This window comes from Benincasa hispida, chromosome 4 (genome assembly GCF_027475165.1).
Source record: "Benincasa hispida cultivar pf3 chromosome 4, pf3_genome.v1.1, whole genome shotgun sequence".
Lineage (NCBI taxonomy): Eukaryota > Viridiplantae > Streptophyta > Magnoliopsida > Cucurbitales > Cucurbitaceae > Benincasa > Benincasa hispida.
In genome coordinates this window covers 779,486-799,333 of record NC_143481.1, presented here as the reverse complement: position 1 = coordinate 799,333, position 19,848 = coordinate 779,486, and the positions used below count along the sequence as shown (strand labels likewise).

The 19,848-nt window shown below is 31.5% G+C and overlaps 1 protein-coding gene across 1 annotated transcript; it reads right to left on the bottom strand.

Annotated features, from left to right (window-relative positions):
- Positions 1 to 3,698: 3,698 nt before the first annotated feature.
- LOC120076419 (ethylene-responsive transcription factor ERF003-like) lies at positions 3,699 to 4,706 on the bottom strand. The gene is made up of 2 exons (XM_039030240.2): positions 4,531 to 4,706; positions 3,699 to 4,444 (listed from the first exon to the last, which is right to left on the bottom strand). The coding sequence occupies exons 1-2, from the start codon at positions 4,611 to 4,613 to the stop codon at positions 3,976 to 3,978; spliced, it is 552 nt and encodes a 183-aa protein (XP_038886168.1). The 5' UTR covers positions 4,614 to 4,706; the 3' UTR covers positions 3,699 to 3,975.
- Between the last annotated feature and the right edge of the window lie 15,142 nt (positions 4,707 to 19,848).

The following is a 19,848-nucleotide window of genomic DNA, read 5'->3' as shown; positions in this document are numbered from 1 at the left end:
GGCCCGGTCCCTTAAGAACTATTTTAATGTGATTTTGAAAAATAAAAATAGATTAATATGGAATAAAAGCTTAGTGAAAAGTTAAATATAAGGAAACATATATTAAATATCTTATATGAGAACTAGTGGGATAAAAAATCAATTCAAAATTCACTATATAAACACATATAAAAAACAAATATCCGTTATATAAGAAATCATGAGTAAATTAGGTTTTTGTTTTTGTTCTTTTTTTCTTGTTTTGTCTTCTTTCCCTTTAATGTTTATTATAGGTAATTTTTAACCAAAAGGATAAATCTAAAATTAAGGGAAAAGAGCTGGTTTTTTCTATAGTAATTTCCTAAACTTTCAACTTTATGTCTAATAGGTATTTACACTAATTTGACGGAGTTAATATTTGTATATCATGCTTAATAAATTGTTTAAAGCTACATGATAAATTGATTTCACATATCTTTAAAAACTACTCAATCTGGACATAGGGTGTACCTAGCATGCTCCAGTTCAACGAGTCCACGAAATATTTGATTTAACTATCTAATAGTCAGATTTCTGAAGAAGACAGGAAGAGACCTAAGTAAAAGTATACTATAAAAATACCATTATAACTCGAGTGAGGTAATTTGAATCCTACTTTCAAACTCACTAGCTTCCACACTCTTTCATTCTATAACTTAAATATTAGAGTGTATGTGGAAAGTAAGGATATACATGGATTGAGTTGGGTTGAGTTGAGGGTATTTTTAGGACCAACTCGAAAATTCGGTTGAGTTGGAAACCCAAATGATCCAAATAATGTCTCCAACCCAACCCAACCCTTAAAATTCGGGTTGGGTTGGATTGAGTTGGGTTGTCATGTTATAACTTATTTTTCTTTTTAATTAAAACTATGTAAATTTATATACAACATACAACTAATAACTAAAATCTCATAAAATTCAAATGCTAAATACAAAATATCTAGGATATTTATTGTAAACTTTAAATAAAAATAAATATCATAACAATTTAAAAAAAATATTAAAAATTCACAAATTAACCCACCATCCAACCCAACCTAACAAAAATAAAAACAGTTTAACCTAGCCTAACCCAAGATCAAAACTAACTCAACTCAACTCTTACATTTTGGGTTGAGTAGTCCGGATTGTTCAGGTTGTCGGATTATTTAAACATCCCTAGTGATATTATGCTTGTTTTTTCCTTTATAAGTTATGTTAATTCTCTTTAAACAAAATCATTGTTGGCATCACATGAAAGGTAGGTATGTTTCTTCGGTCCGAATCTTGACATCAACCATGTTAATACTGCATGATATCATGCAAAAATTGGTCTTTAAAATTTTATTTTTGAATAACCTTTATTTCTTGAATGTGACAAATTAATAAAGGTTTAATCGTAAAAGAATCATTTTGTCAAAATAAAGTTAATAGGGGTGATGATAATGGCTAATGATGATGGGTAGAGCTAGCTTGCATCCATAACGGCTAATTTTTTTTTTTTTTTTTTCAGTCCTTAAGATTGAAAAAAATGGGGAAAAAAATATCAACACAATAGTCATAAATTAGGAAAAATATCATCTGAATCTCAACCCATTTTTCTCATTGTCCTATAAGTTACTCCAATTATTCAATAAAATAAAGTGGGGTCCAAAATAATATCTCACAACATTGCCCAAAAATGAATCCATATTTTCAACACAGTAGCCTTCCTACTACTACAAGGATATGACATTAATAGGTTGGAACTTTATCAGTTATAATTAAGAATTTGACAAAGCTTCCAACAAAAATATTTTGGTTATGTTTTGATCTAACTTATAAAATTTTGTGTCATTTTTTTAAGTAATTGTAGACATTTTGTAAAAACACACCGAAGAAGAAATGTATATTCTTGTTTTTTTTTTATTTGCACGCTAACATTTAGACGTAACATAAGTACAGTTTAATGATTAAGATATCTACCTCTTTCTTTGAGATGAAAAGTTTAAATCTCAATTTAGGTTGTTAATAAAGAAGAAATAGTTAACCAAAGTGAATATAATTATCCCTCATCTTCTAATGATATTTATTAGTATTTTTAAATATCCAACCTTGAGTTCTTTTCATTAAACAATATTTTAAATAAGTCAATGTGAGCCTTACTAAACTAGAATAAAACATTACTCTCTTATATTTGAATTCTCATCCTATATTGTTGAACCGACGAAAAATAATATTAATAATAAAATTTTAAATAATACGATATTTTAGACAAAACTATGCAACAATGGATGAGAAGGAATTGATTTTTTTGTTTGTTTGTTTATTTGTATATAGTAGATAGTTAATGTGAACGTCAAAGTTTGAATACAACTCAATGGTAATTGGTATGTATTTATTTTATCTTGACGTTAAATGTCCGAATTTCATATCTCACTTGTTACACTAAAAAAATGTTAATGTGAGTTGAACTAGTTTTATGATAATTAAAAAACAACCCGTCGAATCATGCGTCGAAGAACTTTCAAACTAAGCATAATAAATGACGATATTGATCTCTAATCTCTATAATATATCAATACTTCAAAACTTTTATATATCTTTATAGTAGTATGATATATTCTTCAATTAAGATGTAAGTTCTTAGTACCACAAATGGATGTATGAAGATTTAAACCTTCATTCTCAAATAAAAAGAAGCACATGTCTATTACTTTTGAAAGTTTGCACTTAATTTCACTAAAAAAAACCTCTTATTAATAAATTTTTTTTTTATTACCATGTGAGACTTTAGTCATACTTTCAATACTATTAGTATATGATATTTTAGATTAAAGTAAAAAAAAAAAAAAAAAAAAAAAAAAAAGGTAAAATCATGACTTAAATTTAGAAGTGAAGAATTGATTAATAATTTTGTTCAAAGATAAATGATTTGTTACCTTTTAAATATTCAGGCCTTTATAGAGTAGGCAAGAATTTTAACTTTTATGGAGAAAAAAACAGAGAAAAAGTCCGAAGTCTTGATAAATTAATAGGGGATTACCTTATCATCACACACATAACGACGCCTAAGAGTTGAGAATATTATTGCGATATATTTTTTTTTCTCAAAAGGTATTGAATTACAGTAAAGATAAATGACTTTATCATTTAAATTAAGACATAATGAAAAGAGCAATGAAAATACCAAAAAAAAAAAAAAAAGAAAAGTTATAAGGGGAAGAGTCAATATGAATCTTCTAAATAGGAAAAAAAATATTGGATTGCACAATTTAACTAACCACCTAAAGAGTGGAGAGGTTATATGGTTTAATTTACTTCACGTGGTTTGAAGAAACCTACAGTATTTTATATCATTATCAATTTTATAAAACAAACCCAACAAGAGAGAATTCAAACAACTGGGCTCTTTTACCAAGTTGCCTACCTATGGTAATACATTTACGTTAATTCAAAATTTGAATGAATGTTTAAAAAGTCTATAGACATTGTACCTATTTGCAGAGTTTGACTTTGTTGCACATTGAAAGTGATTTTTCAGGAAAAAGATAAAAAACTATAGCTATAAATAATATAATATATAACTACTTTTTTATTTTTATTTTTTTTTCTCTTTGATGTGAGTATCTAAGACCAGAATGAGAAATGATTAATGGGTTAAATGAGATTACCTCAATTATAATCCAATATGGTTTGTAAAAACTTAAGCAAAAAAAGTTACTAATAAGGACTGTATATTAATAATAATGTGATGCAGAGGAGTTTGGAAAATATTACATGAAATAAATTGGGGGCGCCGCCACTCAATTGGCCAAACTAGAGAGAAACAAATCTGGATTGGCCAAGAGGAAATAATGACCTCAAACGATCAAAAGTTTTTTTTTTTTTTTTTTTTTTTTCTCCCTTAATGGTTAATTAAATTAGCTAAATTAATTGATATTTTGTACATATAATTAGAGTTGAAATTTTATAGTTGAAGAAGACGACTTAACGGTCAATGTGAAATGGGTTGAGGTTGCATAACAGAAGCAGAACGAAGCTCAATTCCGCCGTAATCAAGCAGTTCCTCGATCATTTGTTGTATATGATCATCATCCAATATCTCAATCATCAACGGCTCCCCGCAATCCACGCTCTCCAGTTTGATTTTCTTCGCGGTCGATGTAGTGTCCGCTTCCACTCGCTCGATCGGAGCAATGCCGGATGCCATGGAGAAGTCAGTTTGAGGGCGACGTGCAGCAGAGGAGGATTGCTTAGTTAGCTGCAAAGACGCCATGTAGCAACGGTGGAGCTTAGCCGTTAAAGTAGCTGAGAGAAGGCGAGAAGACGAGGAGCGAGAGAGAGAAGCATCGTAAGGGAAGTTGGTACGTGCTCTCGGTCCACACATAAGGCGCGCAGCTTCGTCGTATGCTCGCGCAGCATCTTCCGCTGTCTCGAAAGTACCAAGCCAAATTCTAGTTTTCCTACATTTACAAGAACATTGAATACATCAGTTTATTTGCACGTTAAAGTGAAAATTGAAACTTATGATCTTTAGAACTGGACTTACAATAAGGGATGGCGAATTTCGGAGACCCAAGAGCCCCAATGGCGCTGTCGGACACCGCGGAATCTCTGTTGTGGTCTGGGCATAGTGAAGAAGGGAAGTTGAATGTTGTGATTGTAAATTGAAGTGAGAGTGGGAAAAGAGGGGGGTTTTTGTAGACAAAAATGGTGACAAATTGAGAGCCATTTTCCAAATATTGAACTGTCAAGCAATTTTGGTCATTAGAGAAGAAGGGTCCCACTAGTATAGCATAATGTTTCTTATTTTTGTGTGTGTGTGTGTGTGTGTCCAGTAGTTAGCAGTTGGCTGATAGCAAATGCATGTGAGGAATATTGAATAATATATTATAGGTCAAGTGTTAAATTCAAACTCACCAAATTTTATTCACATGATCTTAAAATTTCAATAGATTTTGCTCTCACTACAAAACAAATACCCAAACTTAGAAAATTCGTTCATCTCTTTTTCTCTCTCTTCATAACTATTTTCTAGTTTCCATTTGGGAAGGCCCACTTTTTTTCTTTTTCTTTTTCTTTTTTTCTTTTTTTGCAGTCTTTTAATACATGCTATTTTATTTTTATTTGCTTAATTTTGAAGGTATATGTGTAACTTGTTTGAGCTTTATTGATGAACGACATTTTTGTCTAGTCTAATATATATACTATTATCATGTCATATTATCTACATTTCTATTGTGTTTGTTAAGTAGGGTGTGTGCTAGTAAGATTGATGTTAATTTTATTATTATTATTTTTTTTTATAGTCTATCTAACTTAATTTTTAAAATCAACTCTACCTTATTAATGAATTTAATTGAATAAAGTTTGATTAATTCAAATTCAAGTATATTGATATGAATGAAGAATAAAGAATCTTTCTCCGTTGTTTTCATGGTTAGTATTTATGAAATGGTTTTTGACTTGTGAATCTCGTACTTGATTAAGAATAGATGAATGATCTTTTAAGTAGGAGATTCCACACAAAAGTGTGAAAATCACTTTTTTTTTTTTTTTATTTGTTCTTTGTATTTGGAATTTTGTGATGATTCCCATTCTTAAGGTCAATCAATAGTTCTTTTTTTTTTTAATAAAAAAATATTTTTATTAATGCCTCAAAGGGTAAAGCAAGAAGGTACATCTAATTCAACCAGACGAAGGAAATAAGGAAAATGATCCACCCAAAAACCAACATATGACTTTTCTCCAGCAGACTTAATAATGGAATCAACAAGAAGATCACAATTTCTAAGAACATGAATAAAGGTAAGACATTCAAAGCAATTTACAAGAGACTTGATTTCTTCTATCCAACATCCAATTTCATCTAGAGCTTTGTTGTTCTCATTTAATAGTGAAATATTTCGTTGGCAGTCATATTGGATAATAACATGGGAGAATTTTAGTGTAATGTGACAATCTTCACACCTTAGAAATTAGTGCAATGTACCAAAATACATCACCATTTAGTTAATTTTTGCACCCATTAACTTTTTTTCTTTTTACCAAAATTAAGTCTCATCTAAGAAGATAATAACACTAGATCGCACCAATGTGTAGTCTTCATTTTAGATTAGGTTCATCTTTTCTTCAAATAAATTCATTATTGTTATTATAGGAAAAGTCATGTTATCTATTTTATCCGGATTTTGGTATTAGTAATACACTCACCTACACTTTTAGAAAATAAAGAAGTAAAAAGTAGTTGATAAAGGACAAATGAAACTCCAAAAAAAAAAAAAAAAAAAAAAAAAGAGTAAACTAGAAAAGAGGAAGATATAAAAAGATAGAAAGAAAGAATATATGGTTAGGGAATGGGCTAAAAATATGGTGGCACATGTGAAGAATAAATTTGTATTAGAGCTCGCACCATGTTGTTCTAACTGCAAACATAACCCATTTGGGAATCACTGCTTGTGCCTTATAATTATTCTCCTTGGCCATTCTCTCCCTGTTCCCCCATGTGCCCATAAATCCAAATTTGTGCTTCTATCCTCCCCCATTTACAACCATCTACTTTTCTTATTATACCAATGCCACACGGATCAATCGTTTTAATTATTATGTACGTATAAGAGTGAAGATTCAAACTTTTGACCTTTTCATTCATGATTTATGTTATAAACTATCTTGGATCAAAGGACAAAAAAGACATTAAGAGATAAAAAGATGATGAAGACAATAAAATTTGGCCAAAAGAGAAAGCCCAAGACAAAGTGTGTAATCCAAAAGAGAAACATGACCAGGGCCAAAGCCCATGTCATCGTGGTCAGCCTCGACGACTCGAAAATCCACAAGGGAAAGATGTCCATGAAGGGACCAACTCCAAAAGGAAGAAGAAGAACCAAATGTAATTCAAAAACCTAAGAGGTAAGTCAATGGACATAATATGTGGTAAAGCTCTAGGGAAGTAAGTCAACTTTAATATTCAAATACTCTACTTACTATGAATGTTTTTTCTACTAACTTAAGCAATGAAGCATGTGTGGCAAGTACCACTGGTGTGCAAATCTTTCGCTTACATATCGCATTTTTCCTTGAATTGCATAAATTCATTGTTGTTGTCATTGAAGATCAAATACACTTTACCCTACTCATATTTTGGCAACAACAATTTGATATCTTAATCAGGTGAACTATGTTCAAGTTATTTAGATCATGTTGTACAATTAGTAAACCTTAAAAAAAGATGAGTGAATGTCTCAAATTTCACAAGTATTGAATACTTTGAATCATGTATTTGCACATAGTATTCATTTAATTGAGTTATGGAGAACATCATCCCACGAAAGAGCAAATGTGGGGAAGAAAAATTAAATTTCCAAGACTTATGTTTGTAAGAGGATGATAATTTGCTTGGTAGATCCCATGACAAAGATTTGTTTTTCTTAGATATAATATACATCCAAAACCCACCATATGCTTCAACTCTCAATTTACGTTATATTATATATATAAAAATGTTGGGCCATGTGCGGTAGGGACACCATACATACAAAACAAACAAACAAACAACTTCTCCTCTTTTAAGCAATTTGTTTATCATTTCTTGCACTCTACTCTCCCTTTTTTATCTTGTCCAAATCAATTGAATGTTAAGTACAACATTTTCAATTAAATTCATCCTAACATTAAAGAAAAGTTCAATTTAAGATCTTTAATTTATGTGTTTTCGATGCTATAAATTTGAATGAAGGAGTTGACGTCAATTACAACTTATTATTTATTTGTGTGAATTTTAGTGAAGAAAATATTTGGAACTTATTTTTGAGATGGATTAAGTTTGGTTTACAGCTAAAAAATGGGAGATTGGGTTGATTTAATGAATTAAAAGATGTCAAAAAAGGGTAGATTTGTCTAATCATTTGGACCCCACCATGATTATCATCTCATATTAACCCATTTTATACAAAACGCGTAATGTGGGCCCAACACACAACATGGGTGATGATACCATTTTTGGTCCTTTCTCTTATGAAATTTAATTGCTTCTATGCTTTAAACACACACATAAGAGAAAATATGATTTTTTTTTCTTGTCTTCCCCGACAAAAAATTACGTTTTAAACAACTTTGATTATATGCATTATTCATCAAGTTTCAATATTAATTAGCCACTTAATTTCTTTTTTTTTTTAAATATGTTTAATAAGTTATACATTCATCCTGATAAGTTTGTTTCTACTAATGTTAACTTTATATACTAATAGATATAAACTAAAGCAAGGATATATACATATACTCCCAAAATTTAGGGTTGTATTAGTTTAAATTAAAGATTGCATTATTACTCATGAGTCTAAGTCAATTGAGTTAGAGAATCCTATTTTAAATTCGATATGAGGGTTCTCAACTAGAGATGTCCACGGAGCAGGGTGGGGACAGGGAAGCCCTTCCCGTCCCCATCCCCAACCCCGTCCCCGCCCCTATTCCATTTCCCGTCCCTGCGAATTTCTTTGCCGGCAAGGATTGAGTTCCTCATGCAGAAAATTTTTCCGTCATCATTTTTTCAAACAATTTTTTATTTCAATTAAATATATATTTTTAACAATTCCTTAAACATATTCAATACAACTTTCATTTAAATAAAATATTATCCATTTTGGTAACAAAAGAGATAATATACATTCAATTTAAAAAGATTTAATTAAAATGCTAAATTCTCATAATTTTTATAAATAAAATTCAAGAATTAGAACATTCTATTTTAGATATTATATCTAAGGAATTAAAATAATAAAGTCTTAAATTTAAATAATTAAAAAATCCATAATTATCTTAATAAAATCTACAATATTAATATTAATATATAATATTATAAATTTATAATTCATGTACAAAATCGTGGCAGAACGGGATCGAAGTTGGTGTTGAGATTAGGGAATATATTCTCTAAACCCAGGTCTAGACCATTTTTTTTTTTAAAAAAAAAACAAAATATAATATATGAGCATACCTAAAATAAATTAATATATTATTTATAAATAGAAGTAATAAATACTACCATTCTATCGTTGGAACTAAGATTCTCAAATGATCTCATACCAATGAAAATAGTTATCTTAACTTATGTATTTATAAGCATTCTCTTATCTAATTAATATAAGACTTTCGATGAGGTTCCAAATATATAATAGAAAATTGGTTGATAAAGACATATGAAAGTGGAGAAAGTGCTTGATTCTCTCCCCAACCCAAAATATCACATGAAGACTCCAATGCAGAAGAAACAAAAAAGTGAAAAATATTTATTGTGGGATTTAGTTCAATGATTCACAGGCGTTTGTAAGCTTCTGGAAGTTGGGGTTCAAATTGGTTGTTTTCTTTTTATTATTGCGACTTCGACTTCAAATTCAACACCAATCTCGCTTTCAAATGAAATAAACGGACGCGGTTTCTGAAGAATAGAGCATCCAAAATTTGTGCACTTGAAAAGGGAAGGAAATTGAAATTATTAATGGAATATTATTTTGGGAAGCAGCAGCCCACTGATGACTAATTGGCTTGATTTTCCATTGCCCATCAACATCATTGGTAGATCTTTAGACTAATTCCTGCTATAACCATGTGCAACACTCTGCCCCTCCCTTTTCTTTAATGCCCCAAACCTAAAACCCTATTTTCTTTATAATATCATCTATTTATTTAATATATATGAACTATATTTCTTCCAAAAAAAAAAGAACGAAAATTTGGATTTCGTAATATGAATTCCGTTCTATATGTTACAGTAAAAATTAAATGGTTTCTTAAGCAATTATTTATCTTACAGTGTGTTAGTTTTCTATATTTCGCATACATATCATTTAACAAATATGAACTCTCCTAATTATGGACTGTTTGGGAGGTTGAGATGTAATCAAAATAGTGTTGGAATGTATGAGGAATTGAGGACAAATAGAAATAAGATCATGAAGCGTGAAAACGGTGTAAAAGAGAGTTGTGTGGAAAATAGTCGAAACGGAATAGGTTTTATATTACAAATCGGACCCAAAACGCTCAACTCAAATATGAGTTTTGGATTATGTTCTATTACAAACTCATTCCATCACGTGCCCTAACATCCCTTCATTGTCTCGGATATTTTATAACATGGTATTGACCCTTTCTTTTGGCTCGCGTCTTTGATCAAAGTCACACTTTCGTTCTCTCTCTTCACATGTTTACAAAACTCTATTTTGACACGATCAAGTCGAATCGGGCCATCACTTGAGGTAGAAATGGCTCAACCATCATTTCTAAGACCTATAACGCCCTCGGTTATAAATCGGGTTTCATTATGGAATTTTAAAGTTATTAGTTACTACATTTTTCGAGAATGAAAGTCTAGGAGGGAAGTTTGTAATGACCTTCGTTACATTCGGTCTATTTTGGATTTTCTAATTTAATAAGAATATAAATTTCAAAATTAATTGGATTATGAAATTTCTAATACAAACTTTCTAATTTAATTAGAATATGGATATAATATAATTGTGGAATCTCTAATTTAATTGAAATTTAGATAATTTAATTAGATTATATATGAAATTTCTAATTTACTTATGATACGAATTTCTAAATTAATTAGATCATGGAATTCCTAAATTAGATTATGGAAATTAGAATATAGATTCTTAAATTAATTAAATTATGGTTTTTTAATTAATTAAAATGTAGCCTTCCTAATTAGATAAAGTATTACTCATCTCCTATTTTAAATATGGATTTTTTAATTAATGAATATATGGATTTCCTTATTAGATAAAATGTTATATTTTAAAGGTAAATATAATCTATCTTCTACTTTAAAGATGAATTTTTTAATTAATTAATATATAGATTTTCTAATCAGATAAAATTCCATATTTAAAAAGTAAATCTAATCTATCTTCTATTATAGTTATGGATTTTCTACTTAATTAAAAATGTGGAATTCCAGATAAAGTTTCATATTCAAAAAAGATATTTAATCTATCTATTACTTTAATTATGAGATCCCTAATAATTTAGGATAACGATCATTTCTCCTCTCTATAAATAATACCAATCACTTCATTCCAAACCATTCACTTCATTTCAAAGGAGGCAAATTAGAGAGAAAATTCCCTCCTAAATAAGAGTTAAATCTCCTTAGATTTCACAATTTTAAATTAAGTTCTTCTTCTTTTCACCATTAGTATGTTATTTTGGAGTGCTTAAAAGGATTAACTCCAAATTTTCGAGCCAATATTCCTCGAAGATTATGAGGTTATTTTAGATTAAACTAATCAAGTAAGTAGTCCTTCATCTAAAGAGAATCTTGATTGTTGGTATGTTTAATCTTAGCATTACTTGTAAATAGTTTTCCAAGGAAAACATATTTGTTGCACGATCAATTTATGTTTTTATCGTTGCTCTATAAGTAGAATTCTACCTTAAGAGAATCCTGAACATTTATTCATAATATCTTGATGTTGTTGGATTAAATGCTTATGGTCTTTGAGATGTGTATGTTTAAACCATAGTATGTTGGAGCATTTATGGTAGATCTTGAAATTAGTACATTGAAGCATGCTAGATTTGATATGAGTTATGGTGTAGTGGATGCTTGCCATAAAATAAGATGACTTGTAACATATCGATGTGTGTTTTATTTGTGTGCAAATCGATTATCCATATAGCATGGACTTGCATGCAGATGGGGGATTGATATCACCTTAGTGGTGGAACTTTACTTAGATTGGGTTGAATGAGATGTTAGTCCAAATTGACTAAGTACCTTATTGTTGTTCTAATATGAGAAAAATAAAGGATTCTGTTATTGCAAAGTTGAAGCAATGAATTATTTAGTAAAATTTGTTGAGCCAAAGACAATAGAAATTTGCATTACAAAGAGGAACATAACAATATTTAACGCTTAACATAACAACCCTCTAACAAAAAGTCCTATACTTGCTCCACAATTATAGAGCATGAATAACAAAGTAACTAATCCCAAAAAATAGGAACAACCTTTGACACAATCATCTTAAAACAGAGTGGACTTGAAAAAAATCCATCACCAAGCTTGGGAACATTAAGTGCTAGCTCCTTTTCTTGTTGTAACAAACCTTGATGATGATAGTGTCCAACTCTTTTTTGCCAAATCTGTGTGACATCTTCCTTGAGAAGAAAAACAGATTGCTTCTTCTCTAAAGGATTGAGTGAGAAACTCTTTCCTTTTATTTTAACTTTGAAAATTTCCTGATTAGCTGCATCCTTAATCAAACAATATTTATCTTCAAAAGTAACTTTAAAGCCTTTTTCAATAAGTTGACCCACGCTCAACAAATTATGGTTAATGTCGGGAACAAAGAAAACATCTTGTATATGCTTTGTACCTGTATAACTTGTAATCGCAACAGTACCTTTTTCTTTGACAGAGATGTAATCCCCATTGCCGATTCTTACTTTGGTGATGTTAGTTGGCTTCAAATCTCTAAACAATTCCTTATCATAAGTCATATGATTGGTACAACCACTGTCAATTAGCCAGCTTTCATTTGATTCACTACCCACGAAACATGTAGCCATAAATAATTGATCCTCCTCCTCCTCCTGATCAACAATCTTAGCCTCTTTACCTTGCTATTGATTCTTGCACCTGCAAATTACAGCTTCATGCCCCATTTGGTTACATTTGGTGCACTTGGTGTCAGATCTTCTCCAGCATTTGAAAGAAGGATGACCCTTTCTATTGCAATGTTGACATGAAGGATAGGATCTCTTTTTAACTCCTACTTTGTTGTTGACTGAAGATTCTCCATTAAGATTTTGATTCTTCTTGTTGTTCCTTGCATTCTCATGTTTGGCTTGCAAGGCTCCTTCAACAACACCTTCTAGCCTCATAGCTATTCTTTACTCTTATACTTGTAAAGCATTGAGAATTTCTGCAAGAGTAATTTGAGTTAGATCCTTGGTATTTTCCAAGGCTGAAATAGATGCCTCAAATTTTTCAGGCACTATTACAAGAATCTTTTCAACAATTCTTAAGTCCTTAAATGTAGACCAAGTAATTTGATTCGGTTTGTTATGCCCAATAACCTATCAGAATACTCTTTGATTTTGTGCCCTTCATCCTCTCCAACTTGAATTCTCGAATCAAATTTAGCACACGCATTCCTTTGATTCTTGCATCTCCCTCATACTCTGACTTGAGATAATTCCATATCTCATATGTTGATTTTAGAGTCATAATCCGAGTGAATATAGTAGATTAGACTACAGAAAACAAACAAAGTCTTTGCCTTGGATTTCCTTGTCTTTTTCTCCTACTACAATTTAATCTGTGCCATGGTAAGATTGTTTGGGAGGTCAGGAATTTCATAATCCTCTTCCACAGCTTCCCAAATATCCAAAGCTTCCATATATGCCTTTATATGAACTGTCCAAACGTGGTAGTTGTCTCCATCAAACATTGGTGGAGAAATTGAAGAAAAATTGGAACTTGCTTGAATGTCTATGATACAAAAAACACTCACTCACAGATCCCTCAAGAATGAGGCTCTGATGCCAATTGTTGTTTTAATATGAGAAAAACAAAGGATTCGTTTATTGCACAGTTGAAGCAATGAATTATTTAATAAAGCTTATTGAGCCAAAGACAATAAAAATCTGCATTACAAAGAGGAACATAACAATATTTAAAGCTTAACATAACAGCCCTCTAACAAAAAGTACTATACTTGCTCCACAATTATAGAACATGAATAACAAAGTAACTAATCCCTAAACATAGGAACAACCTTTGACACAATCATCTTAAACAGAGTGGACTTGTTTCAATCCTAAAGCATTTTCTTAACACCTATGTATACCATGCGGAACTCATGACTATACAGAGGATATTATCATAGTTGTGGATTCAACTAGGTTGCGACCTTGTGGACACATTGTCTTTGGTCCAAAAAAATCATTGGGAGATATAGTCTGGAGATTGGTCTAAACTCCCGACAGGTAGACAATAGGTGTCGGGAGTTCAGGAAATGGAAGCTAGCACTGAACTCCTGACGATTTAAATAATTCATCGGGAGTTTGGTAAGAACTCTTGACGGCTCTCTTGACGGTTCACGATAGCCGTCAAGAGATGGTTTTTAAAACCCCAAATTAAAAGCATATTTGGATTTTTTCATGTGGATTTTTGAAGAGATTAATGGACTTTTTAGAAACTTCTCTCCCTTTTTATTCATAATTTCTTTGTATTTTTTCCTTTAGTTTCTTGTTCTTGGTGTTTTGTTTTCTATAATTTGCAGTTGAAAACAAATCCATAAGTCTGTAATAATTCTATCCTTATTTCTATGAGCATATACAAGCCTCTAAAGGTTAACTGTCATTCATTATATACACAACATAGGTTATAATTTGTTTTAGATTACGAGTTGGGTTAAAAAAATTTATTTTTAAGGATGAATAAAGAATGGATCAAACTTAAAAATAAATTTTCGGTCGAGTATAGAGAAGGAGTATCCCAATTTTTAGATGTGGTAAACTTTCATGTTAATGATTTCGGACGAACAAGATGCCTATACAAGAATTATATAAATTCAATGTAGGAGTCATTAGAGGGTGTGGAGCAACATATATTAATATATGAAATATCCCCCTTATATTGTGAATGGGTATATCACAGAGAGCCAGTCAACTTATATAGAGATTTTGAAAGACATACAACTTATTCAATATATAATGATGAAGAAACTAACATAGAGTGTAATGTTGTTGAAGAAAATGAAATATTGAATCTTATAAACGATCTACAAGTTCCAATTGAAAGCAAAGATACAAATGAAGAAGGGATCGAAAATCAAATGTCCTCTAATGGTCAAGAAAGAGATACCACAAACTTATTTGAGGATTTAATGATTGAAATATGTAATGAACTATACTCTGGTTGTCTGCAATTTTCATCCTTGAACTTTTTAGTGAAGTTGATGCATAAAAACGGTTGGAATAACAAATCATTTGACATGTTCTTAGAATTGTTTAAAAGCATTGTTTCTAGCGGCACCACTGTACCTACTTCCTTTATGAAGCTAAGCAAAAATTGCATGATTTAGGCCTATGTTATGAGTTTATTCATGCGTGCAAATATGATTGTGTATTGTATTGGAAAGAATTTGCAGATTTACAACAATGCCTAGTTTGTGGCGAGTCTCAGTACAAAGTTAATAATTTCAAGGATAAAAAAATCCCACATAAGGTATTACATCATTTTACATACCGAGATTAAAGTGATTGTTTGCATCAAAAGAAAGTGCTTTTAACATGAGATGACATAAAGATAAGTGAGTTGAAACGGAGGATGTGTTACGACATCCAGATAAGTGAGTTGATCGTGAATTTCCCCATTTCGCTTTAACTCCCCAAAATGTTCATTTAGGATTAACTTTAAATGAGTTTAATTTGTTTAAGAATATGAGTACTTCGTATAGTATGTAGTATGTGGTGCTAATCCCTTATAATTTACCACATTGAAAATGCACGAAGGAGACAAACTTCTTCATGTCTTTGCTCATACCTGGTTTAAAATCTCCTGGAAAGGAAATTAATGTTTACTTGCAACCATTAATTCAAGATTTGAATGAATTATGGACTATTTGTGTGCGAACATATGATTGTGTTACTAATAGGTTTTTTCAACTATATGCGACCTTATTGTAGACTATTAATGACTTCCCTACGTACGGTAACTTATTTGAGAGGAGTACAAATGGTTATCAAGCATGTCCCATGTGCAAAGAAGATAAATCGTCTTTTGGGATAAAAGGGAAAATAGCATTCATAAGACATTGACGTTATCTTTAAAAGAATCATAATTGGCGTAGAAGTAGGCAACATGATGGAAAAGAATATATACCGCCTCCAGTCATAATGAATAGAGAAGAGATCTTACAACAAATAAATACGTTGAACTTTCTTGTCCTTAGAAAACATCCATCGAAGCAAGATAAGAAATGAAAACGAATTCTAAACTAGACTAAGAAAAGTATTTTTTTTTTTTCCAACTTCCATATTGGCCAGACTATTATTACGAAATAAATTGGATGTAATGCATATTGAAAAAAATATATGCGACAACTTGGTAGGCACATTGTTAAATATTGAAGGAAAAATGAAGGATACAACAAGTGCTCGGTTAGACCTACAAGATTTGGAGATAAGAAAGAACTTATATTTGATACAGGTCAATAACAACTTTGTAAAGCGACATGCAGTGACACATTAACTAATAGTGAACGGATTGCGTTTTGTAAGTCTTTGAAATAAGTGAAATTTCCTAATGGATTCGTGTCTAATATATCACCATGTGTGAATGGTAAAGATGGAAAAATATCGGGGCTGAAAACACACGACTGCTATGTTTTGCTTCATAGACTGCTCCCTATTGGTATTCAAGCATACCTACAGAAGAATGTATCCACTGCTATTGTTGAATTGTGTGCATTCTTTCGCGATTTATGTGCAAAAACAATACATGTAAGTGATTTGAACTGACTACAAGCAAACATCATAGTCATACTTTGTAAGTTAGAGAAAATATTCCCGTCTGCCTTCTTCGATGTAATGGTACACCTTGTTGTTCATCTACCATATGAAACCAAAGTGGTTGGTCCGGTTAGTTACAGTTAGATGTATCCTATTGAAAGAAGTTTACAAACATTAAAACAATTTGTACGGAACAAAACACGTCCTGAGGGGTCTATAACGGAAGCATATGTAATGAATGAATCATGGAATTTTTTTGGCGATATCTAAGTGGAATTGAAATGAGATTCAATAGAGATTAATGAAATGATGATAACAGTCCCGATCATGAGATATTTGGTGAATTCAAATTATTTAGGTAGAGGATACAACCAGCAAGGGCGTCAACTTTACGGACACTATCAATAGAGGAAAAACATATCGCACATTGGTAAATTCTCAACAATTGTAAAGAAATAATAGATTATCGCAAGTACGTTTCAAACTTTATAATTTTCTAACTTCTAATATAAGTTCTTTGATATAACTTTCTAATGATTGATTCTAGGCAACACTTGAGGTTAATTCGTCATGAAGCTTAAAGCGCCTCTGACTTACATATAAGACATCAACACAAATTTCGATTGGTTCAGATCTCAGGTACACATTAACACAAATATGGTATTGAAAGTTGAGAGGTGATTCATTTTTTATAATCATTTTTAACTATAATGAATTATCAAGTTCTATAACTACGTGAGAGAGAAGATTTCTCCAATGATTTCTTTCACTTGCAATGGGACCTTCGTCTAAGGTGTGCTCTTAGAATTGATGTATTGTTAATGAGGTACGATTTCATATTGTAGATCGTGATAATCATCGAGCTACACAAAATAGTAGAGTACTGGTGGTCGAGGAGATCAGTGGGAATGGAAGTGTTGATAAGAATTTCTACGTGTCTAGAAAAAGTATTAGATTTTAAATATGCGAAAAGAAGATGTGTATTTATGTTCAAGTGAAAATGGTTTGACACAGATAACAACAAAAGTAATAGGACACACGTAGATTTAAGATACAAATCAATCAACGCATCTTGTTTTTGGTATGTTGATGAGCTTTTCATTTTTGCTATCCAAGCATAACAAGTCTTTTACCTTAACGACATAAAATATGGTAGCAATTGGAAAGTTGTTCAAGTAGTCTAAAATAAGCGAATATGGGATGTACCAGAAGTGGAGGATGTTGAAAATGAACAATTGGATTTACTAGAAATTGTCGGTGGAGTTCGAGTGGATGAATTAATTGAGGAGGTTACTTTATGCAGAGTCGACGTTGACCCTATAGTTGTGAAACGACCAATTATTCGACATGCTAAAATGATGATGAAGAGCAATTATCTCCCAATAACAGTTCAAGTGCTGACGAATAATGTGATTTAGATGGCGATGATGTCTACATGTATCTACCCAATTCTCTTTCTCTATTTACACATATTTAATATTGATTTGTCTTTTTTGTATTTGTATAGATACGATGTCAACCCCTAATAGGCAACATGAGTCAGAGGAAGAATTTTGGGAGCAAGAGATATATCTAGGTAACATGAGATCTTTTGTAGGTGACATTTTATGTTAGTATTCATACAATTCTTCTGTTGACTGAAATATGTCCTAAATTATTTTAAATTTTTATTCCTTAGATAGTAGCTCTCCATCCACTTTGAGGAAACGTGAGCCTTCGTAGAACATTGAGTTGAAAAAACACGTCCAAAAATACGAGAGAATTCCAATCATAATCAAAGAATGGGAAAAGAAGCCGATTTGTCAACATTCTGTACGATTTAGTAATGCGATTGGTGTCATCGTCAGATCTGCATTTCCAATATGATGTCGTACTTTCACTGATGTTCCAAACGAATTTGTAGAATTGCTTAAGAATCAATTGTTCATAAGTTTATAAGTTTGTACTTGATTTATCCGATCAAACACTTAATAATTTTATTAAACATCAAATGCAAAACTCATTCAAAGAATTTAGAGTAGATTTGCACAGATATTACAAAAAATGTAGCAACCCTCAGCAAACACATGTCAACCCACCTAGCTGGCTTAAGAATAAATAAGAAGATTGACATTTTTTGTGTGACCATTTTTCAGAGTGAAGAATTTAAGGTTATAATAATTGAGGTTGTCTATCATTTACTTCATTTACTATTGTGAAATATCTTTTTAATTTTTTTTTGTTTGATTGTAGGAAATTTTGTAGACGAATAGGAAGAATAGAGAGAAATTACCATTCGACCACATAGATGGATCAAAGTCATTCCTGCAAATTCAATCTGAGTTAGAGGAAAACTAAGGTCAAGAAGTAGGACGTGTTGACCTATTTAAAGAAACATACTCTAAAGGGGCAAGTTCGTGAATCAGGCAGCTGAGGATGCACATGTTATCAATTTTGTTTTATTTTCATTATGTTTTTCATTTTAAGTTCAGTCACTCGTACTTACACACTTAATTAATATGTGTAGAAACAAATGTTAGAACTACAATCCAATCCCACACCAGAAGATTCCCAATCACTAACATGGGATGAGATTTGTGAGATAGTTTTGGATAGATTACTCGATCATGTAAAAGGCCTAGGTTGGGGCTCTAAACTTAAGTCAAGAAAAGATAGCAACTCATTGAGTTTGTCGTTTAAGAAATGGAAAGTAGGGAGGTGAGGAAATTGAAAGCCAATGTCGAACAGTCTCATTCGAGGATTAAGGAACTTGAAGACGTTAAAAAACAATTAAGAGAAAATCATGCAAGACAAATGGAATAAATGAAAGAAATGATTGAAGATATGATAGATCACAGAGAGAAGGGTCATTGAATTAGGTATGATTACTGAAGAAAATCGAATTCGAGATTTCCATGAGCAGCGGAAAATAGATCATTCCAAATTACAATCATGTATGAACATTACAATTACAGACGTAAAGAAAACATACAGTTATGCAATCAATACAGAAATTACAGCATGAACAATCAAATAAACAAAGAAAATGCTACGAACGTTTGTCGACTTGTCTCCACACTCCTTGCTCACGAACGCTTGAACACAGCAACCTCGAACGCTCGAACAACACAACCGCTCTGCAGCACAAACACCGCACACTAGAACTCCACAATCACCTCAGTCATGAACTCCCCAGCAACACGAACGTCCTCCATAGAACCTCGATGGTGTCAAGTTGAGTAAGACACCACCAAGAAGGTTACCTTGGTATTCTCGGTGTGAGAATCCAGAGGGTGGGCTCTGTGTGGACTTGGAATGAGACCGACGAAGGAGGAATGAACAATCGTGTATACGATTGGGT